At 54.2% G+C, this 24,314-nt stretch overlaps 1 protein-coding gene across 1 annotated transcript; it reads left to right on the plus strand.

The window, feature by feature from the left end:
- The first annotated feature begins 1,939 nt into the window (after positions 1–1,939).
- Positions 1,940–24,158, plus strand: PTPN23 (protein tyrosine phosphatase non-receptor type 23). Its single transcript, XM_045199697.2, has 25 exons — positions 1,940–2,141; positions 10,488–10,562; positions 15,373–15,500; positions 15,727–15,803; positions 16,498–16,547; positions 16,703–16,834; positions 17,041–17,121; positions 17,215–17,346; positions 17,447–17,494; positions 17,891–17,947; positions 18,075–18,133; positions 18,317–18,396; positions 18,499–18,613; positions 18,710–18,775; positions 19,155–19,300; positions 19,582–19,893; positions 19,973–20,127; positions 20,229–20,380; positions 20,469–20,648; positions 20,744–22,478; positions 22,555–22,739; positions 22,829–22,933; positions 23,009–23,147; positions 23,232–23,345; positions 23,420–24,158. The coding sequence occupies exons 1-25, from the start codon at positions 2,058–2,060 to the stop codon at positions 23,903–23,905; spliced, it is 4,893 nt and encodes a 1,630-aa protein (XP_045055632.2). The 5' UTR covers positions 1,940–2,057; the 3' UTR covers positions 23,906–24,158.
- The last annotated feature ends 156 nt before the right edge of the window (positions 24,159–24,314 follow it).

Below are 24,314 nucleotides of genomic sequence, written 5' to 3' on the forward strand. Positions count from 1 at the left end.
ATTAAAAAAATTAACAATTGATTTGAGAAGGAGAGAGAGAGAAAAATAGATGTCAATTTCTTGTTCCACCCACTGATGCCCTCACTGGCTGATTCCTGTGTGTGCCCTGAGTGGGGATTGAACCTGCAACCTTGGTGTATTGGGACGATACTCTAACCAGCTGAACTACGGGGCCAGGGCCTACTTTAACCATTTTAATTGCACAGTTCAGTGTCATTAAGTACATTGGCATTGTTGTGCAACCACCATCCATCTTTAGAACTTTTTCATCAGCCCATACTGAAATTCTACACCCATTAAACACTAACTCCCCATCTCCCCTCCCCCGAGCCCTTGCAATCACTGGTCCACTTCCGGCCTTTATGAACCTGAGTAACTTATATCAGTGGAATCACACTATATGTGTCCCTTTGTGTCTGGCTTATTTCACTGAGCACAAGCCTTCAAGACTCATTCATGTTGCAGCCTGTGTCAGAACTTCTTTCCTTTTTGAGACTGAGTAACAGTCCAGTGTATGTGTAGAGCACATTTTGTTTACCCATTCACCCATTGGAGGACATTTGTCTTGCTTCCTCGTTCTGGCTATGGTGAATAATGCTGCTCCGATCATTGGTGTACTTGCATTTTTTTCTGCTCTTACTTGAGCAGTTTTGGGGTCTCATTGCAAAAGGGACCTGGGCCTTACATTGTAGGTGAAGCCTCTCTTCTGAGCCCAGATCCCATATCCCATGTTCTCTTCTACCTTTCTTTAATAACTCAAAGGCATCTATCTACACACAGCTTACTACACACCCGAACTTCTGCTCTTCCCTTCCAAACATGCTCCTTTTTGGTTTCCTGTGTCAGTCAATAGCCCTGAAGCCACCCAGCTATACCAGCTAGAAACTTGGAAATCATCTTCGACATTCTCTTCCATTCATCCGAAGTTCTGATACGTTTTTTTCCCTAAAACATTTCTCAAATATGCGGACTGTTCCCCTCCGCCCCAACCCAATTTCACTTGTCTCCTGGAAAACTACAAACGCAGCCTCATTGATTTCCCTGCTTCTACTTTTGCCCTATTTCCAAATCATTTTCCATCTTATTTCTAAAAATGGGTAATACAAACATGATTTTTAAAATTCCTGCTCTACAGGTCACCTCTCCTGTAAGCAGCTAGGAAGCAGCTAGCAGCACAGGAAGCAGCTACAGGGTCTGGGCATCCTAGGGACTCACGTGACCGCACCTATTCGCTCCCACCCCATCCGCCCACCTGGCTCGAGGCTTCGTTTTTTCACTTTCTGCTCTGACTAGGTGTTCTTTCCCCATCATCACAAGTGGATGCCTCAGTCTCTTAGGCAGTGCTGGACCTTCCAGGCTGGACCACGTGCGCCAGTCTCCAACCAGGGACCTTTTGCCAAAGCTCCACATTTGGGATAAAACCCCTTGCTCTAGGCAACAACTCAGTTCTTTTTTTTTTTCTTTCTTTTTTTTGAGGCAGGGCCCTCATGATACTCTCCATTTACCTCAACAGCTGTTCTCCAACCTCCACTTATTACTCACGTACCTAGGACCTCGAGTATAGTGACTTAGGGCTCAGTTTTCAAGTCACCTACTCTTGGGCGACCCGCCCGTCACGTTACCTCTACTATAGCAGTTACCGCCCCCCTCCACCTCCCGCGACACTATTTGGGACTACAAGTTCTTGGGTGCGTTCTCTAAAGCTGTTCCCTTGAGAGTGGAGCGCCAGGCCCAAGAGGAAGGGCCCAGGAGAAGGAAGCCCGCCTATGGGGCACTCCGCAGCTAAAGGAGAAAAGACTACTACTCCCAGAAACCCATTCGCCTCCAGTTGGAGATTCGCCCTTTAAGTTTTCTCCGCCGAGGAGACCGAACTGCGCATGCGCGAAAGGCAACGCGGGAGAGGCGGGGACTGCATCTCCCAGCAGGCCTTGCGAACAATTTTCCTCCCGGCGTGACTAGTGCCTTCCGGCGCAGAGGGGCGGGGCAGGGCGCGCGGCTGAGCCAGCAGCTGGAGCAGCTAAGGGGAGCGGCCCGGTGGCCGGCGGGCGCTGTCCGCCATGGAGGCCGTGCCCCGCATGCCCATGATCTGGCTGGATCTGAAAGAGGCCGGTGACTTCCACTTCCAGCCGGCTGTGAAGAAGGTGAGTGCGCCTCCTCCCACCGCCTCTTCTTCCGCGTATCTCCGTCGTCTGCCAGCGCGTGACGCCCCCTGCGCGTCCATCGGAGCCTCAGGCCTGTGGAGTGCGGCCTTCCCTGGCTTTCCTCAACCAGGCCCACCCCCCATTCCTCAGCGCGTCCGCAGACCGTTCTCTCCCTCCTCGGCCGCCCGCGGCTAGCACCGCAGTCTCGTCGGAGCCTGGTTTTTAACTTCTGTCCTGGGCCATCCACGGTTCCCACCGTGGCACCCCACTTCCTTGGTGTGACGCTCTGGACCTAGTTCTGCTCCGCCTTCTCTCACGCCAGAACCCGCCCCGCGGGGAGCGGGGGGCGGCCCCGACCGTCTAGGTTGTACGGCTGTGCCGGGCCCCCGGTGCGCCGTCATTCCACGGCTGGACTGGGACGGACGCCGAGGGTGGCTCAGGATATGTGTTTTAAGACGGGGGCCCCGGTGACCCAGAAGAATGCCAGACCTCTTGACCCTTGGTGCAAGAAGAAGAACCCTATTCGGGAGCACTTTGGACCAAAAGATACTGTTCCGTGTCATTTTGGGGAGGGTTGCTGCTTTTCATAACTGCCCAGAGGGGATAAACAGTGCTGTCGGTCCCGGAGCGACCTTAGCACTCATTGCGTTCGATCTTCAGTCGGATGGAGGAGACAGGCAGGCTTGGCGTTGTTGGAAGCCAGGGGCCTCTGTGGCGAGATCAGGTGTGGCTGGCAGTGTGTTGATCCGTCATCAGGTGCCCTCCGAGACGTCTGCTGCCTTGGGAAGGGCCACTTGGTTGCATTGAGGGTCAGAGCAGAAGTGATAAGGAACAACCAGAAGGTTGTTGCAGGTTGACATCTTTTAATCACAGTGCGTGTAGAAAAGCAGCGGCCAGAGGAAGTCTCAAATAACCTGGCTGGTCAGGGTGCTTGAGAAAAGAAACAGGAGAAAGCAAATGGCTGTGGAAGTGGTTTCCCGGGAAGCCAGCCCCCGGCCTCTCTGCACACCGCCACTGCACTAGTTCAGGCACCAGCAGTTTGAATTCTGTTGAGTCCATCATTTAAACTCTTTGGACCTCTTTTTCCTCATTTGTAAAACCAGGGCATTAGATTAATCTAAAATGCCAAGCTTTTGTTACATCTTTCCCAGGCTTTGTTCACTTGTCTGTCTGCTCTTTCATACAACTGCAGTGCTTTCCCTTTTCTGAATCCCTAACTCTTTTCATCCTTTTCCCGGTCAGTTGTCTGTGCTGTGTTTAACCCCCTGTTCAGTTGAAGTGACCTGAAAGACATCGCCATGCCTTTTTTTCTTTTTAAGATTTTATTTATCCAAACAAAGAATAAAATGTTTTCAAACAACGGAAACATGGATATTGCTAAAAAATACAACCAAAAGTGTCTTTAATGAATCAGAATCTTTAATAGTTGGCTTGGCAAAAAAAATGTTAGTAACGATTTATATATCTTTAGAGAGGGGAAGGGAGGGAGAGAAACATTGCCTACCTCTCACGCACACCGCCACTGGGGACCTGGCCCACAACCCAGGCATGTGCCCCAACTGGGAATCGAACCGGCAACCAGTTGGTCCGCAGCCCGTGCTCCATCCACTGAGCCACACCAGCCAGTGCAGCTCTGCACTCTTCACAGCTTAGTAGGATCCCCTCTACATAGTTGGCACTCAGAAAAATGTCTCAAATGACTGACAGCTGGGAGGGAATTTAGAGATGGTGACTATAACTTTATGGAAATCCAGTGGAAAAAGTCTTAGCTAAGAAGCTCCTAGGAGAGGATTTTGTTTGAACTTAGCCTCTGGCGCTCTCTCTGGTAGCTCACACCTAGACAAGGTATTGTGTGAGCGATGACTTCCCTGGGAGAACCTGGGCTTCCTGGTCAGCCATTTGCCTGAGGTGGTATCAGCTGCTGAAGCAACAATTTCCTAGACATCAGCTCTTTTTCTTCATTTCCTCTTTTTTTGGAATTGGGAAAGGAACCACCATTGACTTGGTAAGATTGTGTCATGGATTTGCAGGAACTCACCGACTGCGGGTGGGCTGAGCTGGAGAATGGCCCACTCCTTCAGGGCACTCTGGAGCTCTCCTCCTGCAGCCGAGGCAGCCCAGGAACCCTCCCCGATCCTGACTCCTCTCCCCACCCTAGAGCCCCCACGCCGCCTCTGCCACTGCGCAGCTCTGAGCTGTGGGAACGTTCACCAGTGACTTGGAGCCGAGGGTCAGAATTTAATTTAGGGTAGAAGGGTAAAAATTTATTCTGTTAAGGTCAGCCTGTTGTGCACTATGCTGAGCCATGATGGTACAGGTGAATAAGAAACAACACTTTTTCATGGAATCATCGTCTCGTAAAGGGCATGTTAAAGCTAGATGGTAGGTACCATTAGTGGAAGAGTAGAAGTCAGGTCCATCAGGGAAGGCTTGTCAAGGAGGTGAGTTTTGAAGGACGAATAGGAGTTTTCCAGATAGTTGAAGGGTTTCTGTTTTTGGTGAGAGGTGGGCATTTAAAAAACTTTCATAATGGTTAGTACTGATTTTCATTCCTAATGGACGTACCTTCAGTTATGGGATAATGTGAAATCAGTACTAGGAGCAAAGCAAGCTGGCTTTAAATTGCAGTGCCGAGCTTTGGGTGGGGATACCTGGGCCTACATAACGTCTCTGCGGGGAAGTGCTGCTGGCCCTGCACCTCCCTCCCTGGGCTTCGGAGCCCAGAGCGCTGACTCACCGCTGTAGAGGTGGGCCCCGTGCCCTTCATCAGTGAGTGATTGGGCCGCAAGTGTTAATGTCTGAAGTTCTTTCCTCTTCTGACCCCAAATACCTGCCCTCCGCCCTGACTAACCACCCCGAGCCCAAGTCAGGCTCACTGCGGCTGCAGCGGTGCGTTCATCCCTGACTTGCTCCCTGGACACGCGGTTACCCAGTGACTGTCCTGTGCCAGCCCAGGGGACTCAGGGCTGTGCACGGTGACAGAAAGTCCTGCCTTCACGGAGCTTACCTTGTGCTGATCCATGTAACAACCCATCCACGAGCACTGACGTGCCAGATGGTAGCCAACTCTGGCTCTTGGCCTTTGCCCTCCTTCACACTGCTAGATTGATCTATTTTTTTAAAAAGATTTTATTTGTTTTTAGAGAGGGGAAGGAAGGGAGAAAGAGAGGGAGAGGAAAAAAAAAAGTCAATGTGTGGCAGTTTCTTGAGCAACCTACTGGGGACCTGGCCCACAACCCAGGCCTGTGCCCTGACTGGGAATCAAACTGATGACCCTTTGGTTCACAGGCCCGTGCTCAATCCACTGAGCCACACCAGCCAGGGCTGGGTTGAGTTCTCTAATTCTCCATTTTCCCATCGGGCTCCTCCAGAGGGCCTGCCTGCTGTTTAACGCCTGCCACAAAGGCCTCTCTTACAGGAGTGCTCACATCTGCTCCTAGTTCTGGTCGCGACTGGAATTCCTTTTCTCCTGTTCGTCACCCGGATTGAATGGTACCTCCTCAGGGGTCCTTTCACAGCCTGGCAGTTGTTCCACCCTCCAAATTCAGACAGGTCTTAGTGCTCCTATTACTCAGCCAACCTGCACCATAGGGACTCACTCCTGTTGCCTCTTTTCACTGTTCATCTTATTCACATGTAGGTAGAGCCTGGTTTTCAGGTTTGTGGAATTTTTTCCCCTTCCAGATTTCCCGTGGGACAGCTGACTCTTTTGAAAAACTTGCCACACTCACAGAAAGGGAACTGAGAGGACCAGAGGCCTGAAAGGGCCCTGGCCCCTCAGCAACGCCAGTTGCCTGTGGTGGTGATTGCCCGTTCTTACCACAGATTTGCAGTCGCCAGGCGGGTCTGCCTGAGCCTGCCTGCCCACTTGCAAGGTACAGCAGAATCTCCCCAGGCCCAGGGGACCTGGGTTGTCCTGGTTGTCCTCCGACTTCAGTCTCACACACCAGGGACCTGTGTCTGTTTCACACTAGATTCTTTCCTTTACTTGCGAAGCGATAAACACTTGTGTGTAGAGAGTGCTGAACGAGTCCTGGGGTTCCCAGGGCCCGGCTGAGGGACCATTCAGAGGAGGTGTGTGACCAAGGCCTTCAATGTTACTTGGGGAAACCAGGTGAGGACGCAGGTCTGATCTTACCCCCCGTGGTCTTGGCCTGTAATTCGGTCCTAGGCACGCTGACGCCAAGGGGCTGAAGATTTCCATGGCAGTGATACGCCTTGCTCTGAATAAAATGAATCTCGTTAAAACTCTGTAGCAGAGCACACAGAGTATTAACTTACCGCCTGTGCCTGGGACTCACTTCTGTGTCTGTGGAAGGGCCCAGGGAACGCCTCATATCGAGTCACCCCTGCAAGTGGAGGGAAAATGTGGGAGGCGAACAAAGGTAGTACTAACATGTATGATGTCTTTTCTTCTTGGGTTATTGCTTTAATTAGCACCGTGAAATTCCAAGATGTTAGATCAAATTAAGAGCAAAAGCCAGACACCTCTGCCACCCAGAAACATAAAAAGCACCCACAAAGAATGAGAATGCGCTCGTACGAGGGGGAGTGACACCCAAGGTGCGTCCCCGGGCCGGGGGACAGCACGTTGGACTCATGGTTCTAGCACTGCCGTTGCGCAGGCCTGGTTCCCATTTTCCTGATCTATAGAAGAATGGCCCGACCAAGATGGGTGTTTCCAGTGATCTCAGCTGCCTACAGAATTCCATGCCGTTTGTTGCTCAGTGAAAGAGAGGGTAACGTCACGGACATAGCAAAGACGTTGGAATCAGACAGACCTGGGGTTAATTAAGTCCCACTTCCTCCACTTACCAGCTGTTACCCGCCGGCCGCTAGGAATGCTCGCATCACTAATCTGGCCCTCACTTTCCTCACCTGTGGTACGGAGCTAGTGGTACTTCACAAGCCTGTAAGAATCAAGAGTTAATGCATGTGAGTCCCCAGTACAGGTCTTGGCATATTGTAAACAGTATTTTTAGCCTACTGTCCTCTTTCTCAATTTAGGAAGTAGTTCAGGTCCTTCCAGAAGCTCTGAGTCAGACATACGAGGTAATGTTAACCCCATTTCACAGATGGAAAAACCAAGGCCACATCTCACAGCAACCCAGAGGCACAGCCAGGACTTGATACTCTGCCTTGGCCTTTCCCCCGGAAATGGCCTTTCCAGGCTCTGTTAATGGTTTGCCCTCTTAGCTCCCTTCTTTCCTTCCCCTCCCCTCCCCCACCAGGGGCTCTGACCCCTGAACATGCTCTCAGCTAACAGACCTGTCCGGAGGTCTTACTGTTCCTTCAGAAAAGGATCCCCAACTGCCCCCAAAGCCTGGCTAGGCTTTGGGGGTTCTCTGTTAGCTGTAGGGGCACGGGGGTCCTGTCGGTGCCTTCAGGGTTCTTACCGATCTGCGGTGCAGGGTCCGAGCTCTGCATGCTGCCGGGCCTTCCCGGGCTCTGTCCGGAGCTCCGGGTCCTAACCAGACTTCGTTCTGGGCTCCGCAGAATTCAGGGCAATGGTGAGGTGGCCTCTCTTTACGCTCTAGGCACCTTCGGCCAGTTTCTTTCCTCCGTTTAGTTGGGAGAGTGACCAGCGTTCACACAGGATTTTCTCAGAGTTTAGGAAATAACCTGTGTATACAGACAGCCATTTGTGGCAGCATCACTCCAGTCTTTTTTTTTTTTTTTTTTTAAGATTTTATTTACTTATTTTTAGAGAGGGGAGTGGGAGGGAGAACGAGAGTCAAAGGAACATTGGTTGCCTCTCAACATACTCCCAACTGGGGACCTGGCCCACAATCCAGGCATCTACCCTGACCTAGGAATCGAACTGGTGACCTTTCGGTTTGCAGGTGGATGCTCAAACCACTGAGTCACATCAACCAGGGCTCAACTTACAATTTTTTTAGTTTACGGTGATGCAAAAGCAATACACATTCAATAGAAACCACACTTCAGATGGTGAATTTTGCTCTCTTCCTGGGCTAGTGATATGCTCTATGGTGGTAATCTTGTGATCTTGCGATGCTGGGCAGCACAGCGAAGACCCGCCACTCCCAGCCAGCCCTGTGATCACGAACGTAAACAAGTAAACAGTCAGTGCTCTGCATAGTGTTAAATGCACTTTCAGCTTACAGTGTCAGGATGTAACCCCATCGTAAGTCGAGGAGCATCTCCAAATGTTCAAACATACGTGTGTGTGTGATATGTCCCATGAACCTTGGGAAGTAAGCTGTGTGCATCTCAGCACATCCTAAAAATATGGACGCTCTCCTCCATAACCACAACAGCATCATCACACCTACGAAAATCCACACAGTATTCCTACTGTGACTTGTATTAGAATTCCACCTGTGGTCCCGAAAACATCTTTTATGGCTTACTCTTCCAAACCCAAATCCAGTCAGGAGTCCCATATTGTATTTCTTTGTTTCTTTCACTCTACAACAGAGTAGTCTCCTGCCCTCCCCTTTCCTTAGCGACATTGATTTTTTCAAAGCCACTGGGGTAATTGCTGGGTACACTGTCTCGTCTTCTGAATTTCTTAGTGTCTCCTTGCAGTATTTTTCAGTTTGTCTATCCCCTGCGTTTTCTGTAAAGGCAGCTGTTTGCTGAGAACCCAGCACATCTCGTAAGGCCCCTGATGCACGAGTTGTTGGGGCAGGGCCCTGGCAGGGCCCTGCCTGAGGTGCACAGCGGGTTGGGGAGCAGCAGCCAGCAGTCGAGGAAGTGGCGTTTGCTGGGTCCTGGCAGAGACCTGGAGGCAGCCATTCCAGGATACTCTGGGCCGGCGTCCCTAGGAGGTGCCCAAGGATGGCCTTTGAGGGCTGAGGGGAGCAGGCAGTGCAGGGCCCTGAGCTCTGTGCTCAGGAGACTAGAGTTGGTCCCACAGGCTTTGGAGAGCCACTGTTGTGCGTTCTTTTCAGACAGTTTTTCTCTTTAGATGGCTCATTTCCCTAACCTGGCTATCCTGAGAAAGGCATGTTTTGGTTTATTTTGTCCCCAGGGGTGTGAGTCTGGGAAGGATTCAAGGTTGGGAGTGATGACTGGAGCTGTGTGAGATAGTCCTGGCCACTGGGAAGGGGATGGGTTAGAAGGGGTGGGTTGCGCAGGCCAGAGGTGGCAGGGGGACAGAGAAGAAAGCCCTTGGTCACTCAAGAGGACTTTCAGGAGGTAAAACGGACAGAAGAGGGGTCAGGGCCAGAGGTTTGGGGGCATGCTGGATGGTTCTGTAATAAGCTCAGCAGTCGCCTCCCTTCTCCCTGTCGCTCCTCTCACTTTCCCTACCAAGGCAGGTGGGAGCTGTCACTCAGCCTTCCAGGTTCCCTTGTGGCCAATTCCTTAGACATAGGTCCTGGGAAGGGACCCCTGGAAAGGTGGGCGGGCCACAGACAGGGTGTGTGTGTGCTGCTGGACAGAGCGGGCCGCCCCTTCCCAGCCTTCGCAGGCTCCTTCCTTCTCTGCTCACAAGCCTTGGCCAAGGCCTTAAAGAACCTTGTGAGCTGGCCTTCCATCGGTGCCCTCAGTCTTTGTGGAGTGAGTGGACCTGGCCCTCCAGATCGCCAGCCCAGGCCCCAGGCAGCAGGTCCTGCAGCAGGGGCAGCCCCAGCTGCCTCCATCTGTGGGTTCCTTCTGGTGAACAAGGGGCCCTTTGGTTCTGACCATGCCTCCAGACCGGTGAGTGCGCTCACTGTCCAAGACAGTGAGGCTGGCGGTGGGCAGGCATGCCGGTTCCCTCTCCGGTGTGGTCAGTGACCTTCCCTTCACCCTGCCGTCTGGGTCATCCCTGTGACTCATCCGCGGCCTTTCCTCACGGAAGAGGACGCTGCAGATCACTTCTGTCTGTGGCAGCCTTTCCCAGCTGGGAGGGTGGGCTGGTGAAGACGACTTGCACTCACACTCTTGTTGGTGCTTTTGCCTGCATTTGTTCTTGGGTTCATCATGGTTTTGACCCCAGAACACAGCGGGGTGCAGTCCTCAAGGGAGGCTTGAACTTGTGGTCTGTTTGAGAATGTTCCGGAGGACCCCATTTCAGCTACCTAAGTTCCCCAGCGTCCTGGGCTGGCAGAGTCCTGGGCATCATAGGGAGGGCTGCGGCCTGGTGAGGACCAGCCTGGAGTTCAGGTAGAGTCGACCAGTCTTATTTTCCATTTTCCTCAAAGGAGGAGGCTCTGTGGTCAGCATCTTGGTGCTCCCGTTACTGAGTTTCTGGTGGTCCAGGAGATGAGCTCGTGGTCGGGGGTCTGGACTTGGTCCTGAGCCCTCACTGGTGATTGTGAGGACTCAGAGAGCAGGGGTCAGGAGCTGGGGAGTCTCCTCCATCACGGGTCTACATTCTCTTCTCTCTCTCTCTAGTTTGTCCTGAAGAATTACGGAGAGAATCCAGAAGCCTACAACGAGGAACTGAAGAAGCTGGAGTTGCTCAGACAGGTAGGAGGATAATATTTTTATGCAGGTGTGAACAGAATCAGTAGAGTTAAAGAAACCACCTGCAACTGTGTTCTTATTTTAATGCAGTATTTTTTCCTCTGTAATAATAAAAGTAATGATAGAAAAATTGGAAAATACTAAAAAGCAAAAAAAAAAAAAAAGACAATCCTAAAAATCATTTTCACAATTTTTATATACATATTTAAATTTTTTAATTTACATATAATATGTATACCATACAAAACCAACCACAGTAGGCTGGTAGGCTGTAGCTCCAATTATGAAAACATTCTGAGATACTGGGGCTTAGGACTTCAATATATGAATTTGGTGGGGGCACACACAAGGGCTCTTTCTGGGCTCTTTCTTGTATTCTGTTGGTCTGTATGTCTCTCTTTATGCAGCGCCAGCCTCGCTGTTTTGATTATTACAGCTTTGTAATAAGTTTTAAAATCAGGAATTGTGAAATCTCCAACTTGGTCCTTCTTTTTCAAGATTGTTTTGGTTGTTTGATATTCCATATGAATTTTAAAATGGATTTTTCTATTTCTACAGAAAAATACTGTTGAGATTTTGATATGGATTGAACTGAATTCCTGAAAAGTACAATCTCAAAGTGTAGATCATTTAGGGGACTTTGGCTGCCTTAACAATAATAAGTCTTCTACTACATGAATACAGATTATTTTAAAATTTATATAATGTCTTTAGTGAAAATAAAAAGACATTTACTGTCTAGTTTCTTTCAGAAACATTTTATAATTTCAGGGTACAAGCCTTTTGTCTTCGGTTAAGTTCATTTCTGGTAATTTTTTGTTGCTACTGTAAACATTTATTTATTCATTTATTTAAATTCTCACCCAAGGGTATGTTTATTTATTTTAGAGAGAAAGGGAGAGTGAGATAGAGAAAAAATGTGGATGTGAGAGAGAAACATTGATGGGGTACCTCCTGTGTGCACCCCTACCTGGAACTGACTGTGCAGCCTTGAGCATGTGTCCTGACTGGGACTTGAACCTGTAGCTTTTTGTTTCGTGGGACGACGCCCAACTAGCTGAGCCACACCAGTCAGGGCCCTTTTCTTTCTTTTTCATGCCTGATTGCTCTGGTGGGACCTCCAGTGCTGTGTTGGTACAGGCGGTGAGAATTAGGCATCTTTATCTTGGTCTTGGTCTTGGTCTTGGAAAGCTTTCGGTTCTTTACCATTTGGTATGATGTTAGCATAGGGCTTTTCATATATGGCTTTTATGATGTTGAAGCAAAGGAACTGATCTATTTTTTTTAAATGTTTTATTGATTATGCTATTGCAATTATCCCAAATTTTCCCCTTTTGCCCCCCTCCACCCCATACCCCCATTTCCTCCAGCAGTCCCCTCCTTAGTTCATGTCCATGGGTCATGCATATAAGTTCTTTGGCTTCTCCATTTCCTACACTGTTCTTTATATCCCCTTGCCTATTTATACCTACATATTTGTACTTCTTAATCCCTGTACCTTTTCCCTCATTCTCCCCCTTCCCTCACCCAGCTGATGATCTCCACATCCACGATTCTGTTCCTGTTTGGCTTGTTTGCTTAGTTTTTTAGGTTCAGTTGTTGACAGTTGTGAATTTATAGCCATTTTAATGTTCATAGTTTTGAGCTTCTTTTTCTTATATAATTCCCTTTAACATTTCATATAATCAGGGCTGGGTGATGATGAACTCCTTTAACTTGACCTTATCTGGGAAGCACTTTATCTGCCCTTCCATTCTAAATGAAAGCTTTGCTGGATAGAGTCATCTTCGGTGCAGGTCCTTGCCTTTCATGACTTCAAATATTTCTTTCCAGCTCTTTCCAGCCCCTTCTTACTGGTAAGGTTTCTTTTGAGGAATCAGCTGACAGTCTGATGGGAACTCCTTTGTAGATAACTCTCTCCTTTTCTCTTGCTGCTTTTAAGATTTTCTCCTTATTTTTAGTCTTGGGTGATGTAATTATGATTTGGCTTGGTGAGTGCTTCCTTGGGTCCAGCTTCTTTGGGACTCTCTGAGCTTCCTGGACTTCATTGTGCTTCTTTGATGTTTATATTCATGTCTTTCATCAAATTTGGGTAGTTTTTGGCTATTATTTCTTCAAATATTCTCTCTCTCCTTGTTTTGAGACTTTAGCAATGCGTATGTTGGTCTGCTTGATGGTGCCCCACAGGTCCCCGAGGCTCTGTCTTTATTTCTCAGTTACAGTCTACATTTAACATTTTGTGTCAGTTTTAGGTGGACAGCATAGTGGTTAGATAACCCTGTATTTTACAGAGCGCTCCCGCTGATACCCCAGTACCTGTCTGACACCACGCACAGTTCTTCCAGTGTTACTGTGTTCCCTGGGCTGTACTTCACATCCCCATGACTACTCTGTGGCTGCCCGTCTGTGCTCACCTGTTCACCTTTTCACCAGCTCCCCACCCCTGGAAACCATCAATCTATTCTCTGTGTCCATGAGTCTGTTTTGAGTTTTGTTTAAACAACCCTCTTTAATTTCTGGCCAAGATGGAGGAATAGGTAGACGCACTGCCTCCTCGCACAACCAAAAGAAGGACAACACAATTTAAAAACAAAAAAAAACAACCAGAACTGACAGAAAATCGACCTGTATGGAAGTCCAACAACCAAGGAGATAAAGAAGAAACATTCATCCAGACTGGTAGGAGGGGTGGAGAGGCAGCAGCTGGCGGACCCAGCGAGGCGGCAGATTGCGGAGCTGGCGGTCCCTCATTCGCGTGCGGATAAACTGGGAGGAACAACTGGGGAGCGAGACAGACTGCACACCCCAGAGTTCCAGCACGGGGAAATAAAGCCTCAAACCCCTGACTGAAAACACCTGTGGGGGTTGAGGCGGCAGAAGGAGAAACTCCCAGTCTCACAGGAGAGGTTGTTGGAGAGACCCACAGGGGCCTAGAGTGTGCACAAGCCCACCCACTCGGGAATCAGCACTAGAGGGGCCCAATTTGATTGTGGGTAGCGGGGGAAGTGACTGAAAACCAGCAGAGAGCGGAGCAAGCGCCATTGCTCCCTCTCTGACCCCTCCCCCCCACACAGCGTCACAGCGCAGTGACATGGGTTGCCCTGCCCTGGTGAACACCTAAGGCTCCGCCCGTCACTATGTAACTGGTGCACTGAGACAAAAAAAAAAAAATGGCCCAAATGAAAGAACAGATCAAAGCTCCTGAAAAAAATACAACTAAGTGACAAAGAGATAGCCAACCTATCAGATGCAGAGTTCAAAACACTGGTAATCAGGATGCTCACAGAATTGGTTGAATTTGGTCGCAAATTAGAGGAAAAAATGAAGGCTATGCTAAGTGAAATAAAGAAAAATGTACAGGGAACCAATAGTGATGGGAAGGAAACCAGAACTCAGATCAACGATGTGGACCAAAAGGAAGAAACAAACATTCAACCAGAACAGAATAAAGAAACAAGAATTCAAAAAAATGAGGAGAGGCTTAGGAACCTCCAGAACACCTTTAAACATTCCAACATCCGAATCAGGGGTACCAGAAGGAGAAGAGGAAGAGCAACAAATTGAAAACTTATTTGAACAAATAATGAAGGAGAACTTCCCCAATCTGGCAAAGGAAATAGGCTTCCAGGAAGTCCAGGAAGCCCGGAGAGTCCCAAAGAAGTTGGACCCAAGGAAACACACACCAAGGCACATCATAATTACATTACCCAAGATGAAACAGAAGGAGAGAATCTTAGAAACAGCAAGAGAAAAGCACACAGTTAGCTACAAAGGAGTTCCCATAAGACTGTCAGCTGATTCCTCAAAAGAGACCTTACAGGCAAGAAGGGGCTGGAAAGAAGTATTCCAAGTCATGACAGGCAAGGACCTACATCCAAGATTACTCTATCCAACAAAGCTTTCATTTAGAATGGAAGGGCAAATAAAGTGCTTCTCAGATAAGGTCAAGTTAAAGGAGTTCATCATCACCAAGCCCTTATTATATGAAATGTTAAAGGAACTTATCTAAGAAAAAGAAGATAAAAAATATGAACAGTAAAATGACAGCAAACTCACAGTTATTAACCACACCTAGAACAAAAAGAAAAGAAAACTAAGCAAACAACTAGAACAGAAACAGAACCACAGAAATGGAGATCACATGGAGGGTTATCAACAGGGGAGTGGGAGGGGGAGAGAGGGGGGAAAGGTACAGAAAATAAGTAGCATAAATGGTACGTAGAAGGTAGACAGGGGGAGGGTAAGAATAGTATAGGAAATGTAGAAGCCAAAGAACTTACATGTATGATCCATGGACATGAACTATGGGGGGGGAACGTGGGAGGAAGGGGGTGTGCAGGATGGAGTGGAATAAAGGGAAAATGGGACAACTGTAATATCATAATCAATAAAATATATTTTAAAATAAAAATAAACAACCCTCTTTAGTGGGTATTTTGGTGGCGTTCAGTATTTGATCCTGTTAAAAATGCTGTGATGAGTACCACGCATGCTTACTCAAGCAGTTGCTCTTCTGGATATCTCTTACTGCGTATTTTTAGATACTGAGCTGTGGGTCAGAATTAAGTATGTTAGAAATTCTAATGCATGTTGTGAACTGCCTCCAGAAAGTGGGGACTGAGTCTGCCCACCAGCCCTGGCCACTGGGGTGATGTGGTGAGTGACCAACCACCGGTGCAGCAGCGGGCTCTCTCTGGGTCCCCTGGGGGTGCAGTTGTTCCAGCTCCGATGCATATTTCCTGGGCGTCTGGGGCAGGCAGACCTACCTGTCCTCTTCTCCAAGTAATGACAGCTTTTCCCATCTGCCCTGCAGAACGCCGTGCGGGTCCCACGGGACTTTGAGGGCTGCAGTGTCCTCCGCAAGTACCTAGGCCAGCTCCACTACCTGCAGAGTCGGGTTCCCATGGGCTCAGGCCAGGAAGCCGCTGTTCCTGTCACCTGGTGAGAGCTGGCGGAGGGAGCCTGGGACCACCCTGGGGTGTCTGGGTGCTGGGGATGCCCCTCCCTCCCTCCCTTTTCCTTGCTGCACAGGGTGGGGAGCAGTTTGGTGTGGTCTCCCAGGGCCTCCCTCCCTCCAACCCTACACAGGGGTAGCTGGTCCCCTCACCCAGCCTCGGGGCTCTGGGCAGCTCCTCCCCTCAAGGTGACTGGTGTGGCCTGTCTGCAGGACTGAGATCTTCTCTGGAAAGTCTGTGGCCCACGAGGACATCAAGTACGAGCAGGCCTGCATTCTCTACAACCTTGGTGAGCAGCCTGAACCCCTCTCTGTGGCCCTGCCTCCTAGCCCTGCAACCCTGGACCTGAGCTGAGCACCAGGCCACAGGGCTGTGGGCAGACAGAGGGAAGGTACCTGGGTTCTACCCTCACTACCTCGCCCACATCTCTGCCAGCGCCTCTTTTTTGGGCCACAGGGAGCCACCCTGCTGGGAGAGGCTCTTCTGGGGCCGGCTGCCACACAGTGTGTTTCAGCGGGGAGAGTGGCTGACAGGGCCTGTTTAGACTAGACCACTCCTGACCCCGCCTTCCAATTCTGGCTGCTTCAGGCAGCAGGAAGCGAGGTCAGCCTCTGGCAGTCCTGCTGTCGGCCTTGATGGCTCGGCCTGTCCTGGCTCAGAGGAAAGCTTGGGGAGCCAGCCCTAGAGTCCTGTGTGGGTGTCACTGAAGCTTCCAGATTGGACCTCTAGGCTGGGCTCTGTGGACAGGAACCCCTCCTTCGTCCACGCACACCCCTACTTGGTGCATAGCAGGACACAGAGGGGCTTGGCTGGGCTTCGGAGCTTCCCTGTGCGCGCAGCTTTGCTGTGTCCTTGGACCCACTGCCCCAGTTCTCAGACCATTTTCCTGCACGTGGGTGACAGTGCTGCCCCTGCCATACCGCTAACCCAGGTGTGGGGAGCACCCCCGACTAGCCCTGACGCTGCGTCCTCTGCCTCCGCAGGTGCACTACACTCCATGCTGGGTGCCATGGACAAGCGGGTGTCGGAAGAGGTGAGGGGGGTGGGCAGTCGGTGGGACATGGGCCATAACCAGGGTGGGCTGCAGAGTGTTCTCAGACTGCAGAGTTGAACTGAGCCCTGCCCCGTGGGTGTGGACACAGCAGCAGTCTGGCGCCGCCCGGCCATCCTCCCTCTCTTCCCTCCCAGGGCATGAAGGTCTCCTGCACTCACTTCCAGTGTGCGGCAGGCGCCTTCGCCTACCTGCGAGAGCACTTCCCGCAGGCCTACAGCGTTGACATGAGCCGCCAGATCCTCACTCTCAATGTCAACCTCATGCTGGTGAGGCGGGGCTCTTGTTGGAACGGGGCTGGATTCAGGGAGGGGACAGTTAGGGCTGGACCCTCGGCCAGGCCCTGAGCAGGTGCAGTGCAGGACGGGGGAGGCTGGCAGAGAGAGGACCTGCAGAGGGGAGCCCCGGGGTCTGTCTGCTGGGAAGGGCACGGCCTGAGGGTGACCTGGGCATGCGCCTGCACTTGTGGTCGCAGGGCCAGGCCCAGGAGTGTCTTCTGGAGAAGTCCATGCTGGACAACAGGAAGAGCTTTCTGGTGGCCCGCATCAGTGCACAGGTAGGGATGGGGGAGACAGTGGCCCTCGAGGGCCCAAGGGCAGGCCTTTGGTTTACTGCTGACGCCCCACTGACAACCCCACCTGGCTCCCAGGTGGTGGATTACTACAAGGAGGCCTGCCGGGCCTTGGAGAACCCCGATACTGCCTCACTGCTGGGCCGTATCCAGAAGGACTGGAAGAAGCTGGTACAGATGAAGATCTACTACTTCGCGGCTGTGGCTCATGTGAGGGCGCTGCGGCCCCGGCGCTGGGCTGGGCTGGGCTGGGCTGGGCTGGGCTGCCGCAGCTTGGGAAGTAAGTAGTGACCACTCTTCTCTTTCCCAGCTGCACATGGGGAAGCAGGCCGAGGAGCAGCAGAAGTTCGGGGAGCAGGTGAGTGATTTGTGGTGAGGAGAGGACTCAAGACTAGTTCCAGCCTTGTTAGTGAGAGGCCCGTGGGCTCCCCTCCCAAACAGAATTGGTCTTCTCTTTGCCGCTCACCTCCCCACACTGGGACAACCCCCCCGCTGCAGGCCTGCTGTGTCCCGTCTCTCCTGGGGACGAGCAGGCATAGCTGACTCCTGCAGCGGGTCTGGCTGGTTGGATGTTACACTGTGGGTGGAGCACAGTGTGATGCTGACCACTGTGCTCTTGGATGGCACCCGGCTGCCTCCTCAGCTTCTTGCTTTTAATGAGTCATCCGATGGCCAGGCGGGGCTCAGTGGGGTGGCAGGAAGGGGAGAGTCCAAGCAGGGAAGGGCTGACGGGGGTGCCTGCTGTTCCCCGCAGGTCGCATACTTCCAGAGTGCCCTGGACAAGCTCAATGAAGCCATCAAGTTGGCTAAGGTAGAGTTGAGGAAGGGCCTGGCTGCTCCTCAGAGCCCTGAGAGGACGGGGAGTGAGCCTGGTGGGCTGAGGGGTGTCCTGGCACCGGCCTTAGCAGGTGCTGAACCCCCACATCCCTACCCTACAGGGCCAGCCTGACACTGTGCAAGATGCGCTTCGCTTCACTATGGACGTCATTGGAGGAAAGTGAGTCTGTGGGGCTGGGTTGGCCTGGTTCCTGCCCAATGGGAAGGGTCCTGGCCCTCTGCCTGCATCCTTGGGAGAAAGCCACCAGTGCCAGGGAGCAGTGGCCCGCATGGGAGGCCAGCTCCCGGATCCCTGCTGATTGTCTAAGACTCTTGACTCACTCCCCCTTGTCTGGACCCCCAGGTGCAATTCTGCCAAGAAGGACAATGACTTCATCTACCACGAGGCTGTCCCAGCACTGGACACCCTTCAGCCTGTGAAAGGTCTGCAGCTGAGGACAGGGCGGGGGTGCAGTGGTGGGTGGCACGGAGGCAGACTTGAGGTTTGCATGGGCCTGGTCCCCACTTGTTTCCTCTCCCTCCCAGGTGCCCCCTTGGTGAAGCCCCTGCCAGTGAACCCCACAGACCCAGCTGTCACAGGGCCTGACATCTTTGCCAAACTGGTACCTATGGCTGCCCATGAAGCCTCATCACTGTACAGGTGGGTGGGAGCGGTTGGCCCTGCCCTCTGCACTGGTGGGATTGGGATGTCTCAAGACGCAGGCTTCCGGCAACTGCTCCGTCCCTTCTCCCACAGTGAAGAGAAAGCCAAGCTGCTTCGAGAGATGATGGCCAAGATTGAGGACAAGAATGAGGTCTTGGAGTGAGTGTGGGGCTAGGGGTGGGGGGCCTGGGGCTTACAAACCAGGCCCTGAGTGGGTCTCTGGTGCCTCCTGCAACTGGGAAAGGAGTGGCAAAGTGTTTCCCAGCTCTGCCCTCCCCACCCAAGGCCTGGTGTGTGCTAGCTTTGTAAGGTGAGTGAGAGTCAGTGGGGAGGGTCTGTCCCTTCTGTCCCAGTGTTCTCAGCAGTGCCCCGGGCATGTTCTGGGGGCCAGGCCTTGGGGTGGAGGTCAGTGCTGATCTGCAGTCTGCTAGGGCCTCAGGCCCATCCTCAGTTGGGCGGGGTTCCCCTTGTGCTCACCTTTCCTGTGTGAGGGCTCGGGCCAGCACCCAGCACCCACCTGGTCCTGGTGCCCCCACAGCCAGTTCATGGACTCCATGCGGTTAGACCCCGAGACAGTGGACAGCCTGGACACGTACAGCCACATCCCGCCCCAGCTCATGGAGAAGTGCGCAGCGCTCAGTGTGCGGCCCGACACTGTCCGGAGCCTCGTCCAGTCCATGCAAGGTGCGGGGGTGGTGAAGGCAGTGGATGGTGGGAACGATGTGATGGTGTCATCTGCTGTGGCCTTGTCCGCACCCCCTGTTCACAAAGGATGGAGGGTGCACTTCTCTGTGCACTTGGCACAAGTGCCCTTCCCCTTGCCATGCCCTGTGTCTGGTGCTCGGAGGGTTGGGCTCACACAGGCCCTTGACTGAGGGGGCAGCTCTGTGTCATGGGGGACAGGCCAGAGTGGGTGCCTGGTCTGCCTGCCTCAGGAGCTGTCCCCCCCCCATACACACCCTCAGTGCTGTCCGGTGTGTTCACCGACGTGGAGGCCTCTCTGAAGGACATCAGGGACCTGCTGGAGGAGGACGAGCTGCTCGACCAGAAGTTGCAGGAGGCAGTGGGCCAGGCAGGGGCCAGCACGGTGGTCTCCAAGGCTGAGCTGGCGGAGGTGAGGCGAGAATGGTCCAAGTACATGGAGGTCCACGAGAAGGCCTCCTTCACCAACAGCGAGCTGCACCGTGCCATGAACCTGCACGTCGGCAACCTCCGCCTGCTGAGCGGGCCACTGGACCAGGTCCGGGCTGCCCTGCCCACACCGGCTCTCACCCCAGGTGAGCGCCACCTGTCCTGTGCCCATGGGCTCAGACATCGGGGGGCTTCTCTGTCCTCACTGACCACTGCTGTCCCCAGAGGACAAGGCTGTGCTGCAGAACCTGAAGCGTGTCCTGGCCAAGGTGCAGGAGATGCGGGACCAGCGTATGTCTCTGGAGCAGCAGCTGCGGGAGCTCATCCAGAAGGATGACATCACTGCCTCACTAGTCACCACGGACCACTCGGAGATGAAGGTGGAGCGAGAGCGGGAAGCAGGGTGGTGGGGCCCTGACTTGGGGCTCCGCCCTTAGGTGGCAAAGCCTTGAGTGTCTTCCACCCCCCAATACTCCCTCAGAAGCTGTTCGAGGAGCAGCTGAAGAAGTACGACCAGCTGAGGGTGTACCTGGAGCAGAACCTGGCTGCCCAGGACAACGTCCTCCGGGCGCTGACAGAGGCCAACGTGCAGTATGCGGCCGTGCGGCGGGTGCTCAACGAGCTGGACCAGAAGTCAGTGCCTGGCCCTGTGCTCTCACCCCAGTCCTGTCCAGAGCTGGGCTCCAGCTGCTCACCACCTGCTGGTTCTTCTGCCCGCCAGGTGGAACTCCACACTACAGACCCTGGTGGCCTCCTATGAAGCCTATGAGGACCTGATGAAGAAGTCCCAAGAGGGCAAGGACTTCTATGCAGACCTAGAGAGCAAGGTGGCAGCTCTCCTGGAACGGGCACAGTCAGTCTGCCGGGTCCGAGAGGCTGCCCGTCAGCAGCTCCTGGACAGGTGGGTGAGGCCCCGGGACCGTGGGGCAGCTGCAGCCCAGATCCAGTCTGGGCTGATAGGGGGCTGGCTCCCCTCCTTACCTCGTCATCCCATAGGGAGCTGAAGAAGAAGCCACCACCACGGCCCACAGCCCCCAAGCCACTGCTGCCCCGCAGGGAGGAGGGTGAGGCAGGGGAGACAGGAGACCCACCTGAGGAGCTGCGCAGCCTGCCCCCCGATGCCTTCCTGGGAACTACTGCCACGCTCCGCTTTGCTCCTGGCCCTTTCCCCAGCTCCGTGGCCCCAGGAGCCCACTATCTCTCAGGCCCCTTACCCCCGGGCAGCTACTCGGGCCCCACACAGGTATTACAGCCCAGGGCCCCCCAGGCCCCGGGACCCCCTGCATTGGCCATGGCACCTGGACCTGTTTACCCAGCCCCTGCCTACACACCGGAGCTGGGCCTTGTGCCCCGCTCTTCCCCCCAGCACAGCATAGTGAGCAGTCCCTATGGGGGTGTAGGGCCTCACCCCCCAGTTGCAGGTCTGCCCTCTGCCCCACCTCCCCAGTTCTCAGGCCCAGAGCTGGCTGTGGGTATTCGGCCGGCCACCACCACAGTAGACAGTGTCCAGGCTCCCATCTCCAGCCACACAGCACCCCGGCCGAATCCCACCCCCGTTCCTCCCCAGCCCTGCTTCCCAGTACCACCAGCCCAGTCACAGCTCATGCTCTGCCCCTACCCTCTGGGGCCCAAGCAGCCCCTCACAGCACCCCCAGCCCAGCACTTTCCTCCTGGGATCCCCACAGGTTTTCCAGCCCCACGGATTGGGCCCCAACCCCCTCTTCACCCCGCACGAGTGGCATTCGGGCCCCAGCCGCCCCAACAGCCCCTTCCACTCCAGCATCCCCACCTCTTCCCATCCCCCGCCCCAGGACTTGTAGCCTCCCAACCACCCTACCCCTTTGCTCCTCAGCCTGGTGTCCTGGGGCAGCCACCTCCACCCCTACACAGCCAGCTCTATCCTGGTCCCTCTCAGGATCCCCTGCCCCCACCCTCAGGGGCTCTGCCTTTCTCCAGCCCTGGACCCCCTCCACCTCCTCATCCCACTCTGGCATATGGTCCTGCCCCTTCCCCCAGGCCCCTGGGCCCCCAAGCAGCCCCTCTCTCCATTCAAGGCCCCTCACCTGCCAGCCAGGCCACCCCTAGTCCCCACCTGGTGCCTTCACCTGCCCCATCACCAGCACCTGGCCCAGTTCCTCCTCGGGCCCCTGCAGCAGAGCCGCCCCCAAGTGTGCGCCGGGGTGCTGCGGCTGCAGACCTGCTCTCCTCCAGCCCAGAGAGCCAGCATGGTGGCACCCAGCCTCCTGGGGGCGGGCAGCCCCTGCTGCAGCCTACGAAAGTGGATGCAGCTGAGGGCTGGCGGCCGCAGGCCCTGCGGCTGATTGAGCGGGACCCTTATGAGCACCCTGAGAGGTTGCAGCAGCTGCAGCAGGAGCTGGAGGCCTTTCGGGGCCAGCTGGGCGACACTGGGGCTCTGGATGCTGTTTGGCGGGAGCTGCAGGACGCACAGGAACAGGATGCCCGTGGCCGCTCCATCGCCATCGCCCGCTGCTACTCACTGAAGAACCGGCACCAGGACATCATGCCCTATGACAGTAACCGCGTGGTGCTGCGCTCAGGCAAGGACGATTACATCAACGCCAGCCGTGTGGAGGGGCTCTCACCGTACTGCCCGCCCTTGGTGGCCACCCAGGCCCCTCTGCCTGGCACGGCTGCTGACTTCTGGCTCATGGTGCACGAGCAGAAAGTGTCGGTCATTGTCATGCTGGTGTCTGAGGCTGAGATGGAGAAGGTGAGATGGAGGTTGGATGGGTGCCCAGCAGGGATCCTGGGACAGTAGCCCTAATTGTCCGCTTTGTGCCCCTCAGCAAAAGGTGGCCCGCTACTTCCCCACGGAGAGAGGCCAGCCCATGGTGCATGGCGCCCTGAGCCTGGCTCTGAGCAGTGTCCGTACCACCGAGACCCACGTGGAGCGGGTGCTGAGCCTGCAGTTCCGTGACCAGAGCCTGAAGCGCTCGCTCGTGCACCTCCACTTCCCCACCTGGCCTGAGTTGTGCGTCGGTGGCCCCAGGGGGCTGGGAGTCCTGGGAGGGGTGGTGAGGCCCTCTGGTCAGGCCTGACTCTTATACCCCACCCCTGCAGAGGCCTGCCCGACAGCCCCAGCAACCTGCTGCGTTTCATCCAGGAGGTCCACGCACATTACCTGCACCAGCGGCCCCTGCACACCCCCATTGTCGTGCACTGCAGGTAGTTGGGTTATCAGGCTGCAGGGAGGGGCAGCTGCCAGAGGCTCTTGGCCTTAACACCCCGTTCCTGCCGCAGCTCTGGCGTGGGCCGCACGGGAGCCTTTGCACTGCTCTACGCAGCCGTGCAGGAGGTGGAGGCGGGGAACAGGCTCCCTGAGCTGCCTCAGCTGGTGCGGCGCATGCGGCAGCAGAGGAAGCACATGCTGCAGGAGAAGGTAAGGGTCCTGGGTGCTGGGTTAGGCACCTGCCCTGGGGTGACAGGTGCCCTCCAGCTCACCAGGCCACATGTGCTTCTGCAGCTACACCTCAGGTTCTGCCACGAGGCGGTGGTGAGACACGTGGAGCAGGTCCTGCAGCGCCATGGCGTGCCCCCACCATGCAGACCGTTGGCGGGCACAAGCATCGGCCAGAAGGTGAGGACGGAAAAGAGTTGCTGGGACAGCCACAGCCTGTGGGACCCCATCTTCACCTACTTTGATCTTTTCAGAACCACCTTCCTCAGGACTCCCAGGACCTGGTCCTCGGTGGGGACGTGCCCATCAGCTCCATCCAAGCCACAATTGCCAAGCTCAGCATCCGGCCTGCTGCGGGCTTGGATTCCCCAGCTGCCTGCCTGCCAGGCCCTGTAGAGCCCCCAGGCCCAGGCCCTCTGCCAGCCAGCTTCCCAGAGTCCACCCAGCCCCCGTCCTCCTCCCCACCGCCCCTCTCTTCACCCTTGCCTGAGGCCCCCCAGCCTGAAGAGGAGCAGCCAGTTCCGGAGGCCCCCAGCCTGGGGCCCCCTTCCTCTTCCCTGGAGCTGCTGGCCTCCCTAACCCCTGAGGCCTTCTCCCTGGACAGCTCTTTGCGGGGAAAGCAGCGTATGAGCAAGCAGAACTTCCTGCAGGCCCACAATGGGCAGGGGCTGCGGGCTGCCCGGCCCACTGATGATCCCCTCAGCCTCCTGGATCCACTATGGACACTCAACAAGACTTGAGCAGGCTTGGCCCACCACATCCTACACTACTTTGTCTCGCCATCCTGCCTGTGCCTGGCAGGGCCTCGAGGTGGGCCTGCTCTCTTCCTCCCCCCATACCTGGTCCAGCCCACACTCCTGTGGGGTGGAGACCACACTCCTGTGGGGTGGAGATGTATCACAGGCTTTGGCTTGGGTCAGGTTCTGCCCCTTTGTGGGACCTGACATATATTCAGCTCTTTGCTGTTGAATAAACTGACCTGTTGTGACCAGTGTCTGCCCCTTGCTGCCTCAGAGAGGGAGCCTGAACCCCACTAATTGCCTTGAAACATGGCTTGGGTGGGTGACCTTGGGGCCACCCTTGGCTGCCACATCTCTGAAATAGTTAAGAGCCCCGTCCCCAACCTTGTTGCTGGCCCCATGCACTTAT

Source organism: Desmodus rotundus, chromosome 8 (assembly GCF_022682495.2).
Source record: "Desmodus rotundus isolate HL8 chromosome 8, HLdesRot8A.1, whole genome shotgun sequence".
In the NCBI taxonomy this organism is placed as follows: Eukaryota; Metazoa; Chordata; class Mammalia; order Chiroptera; family Phyllostomidae; genus Desmodus; species Desmodus rotundus.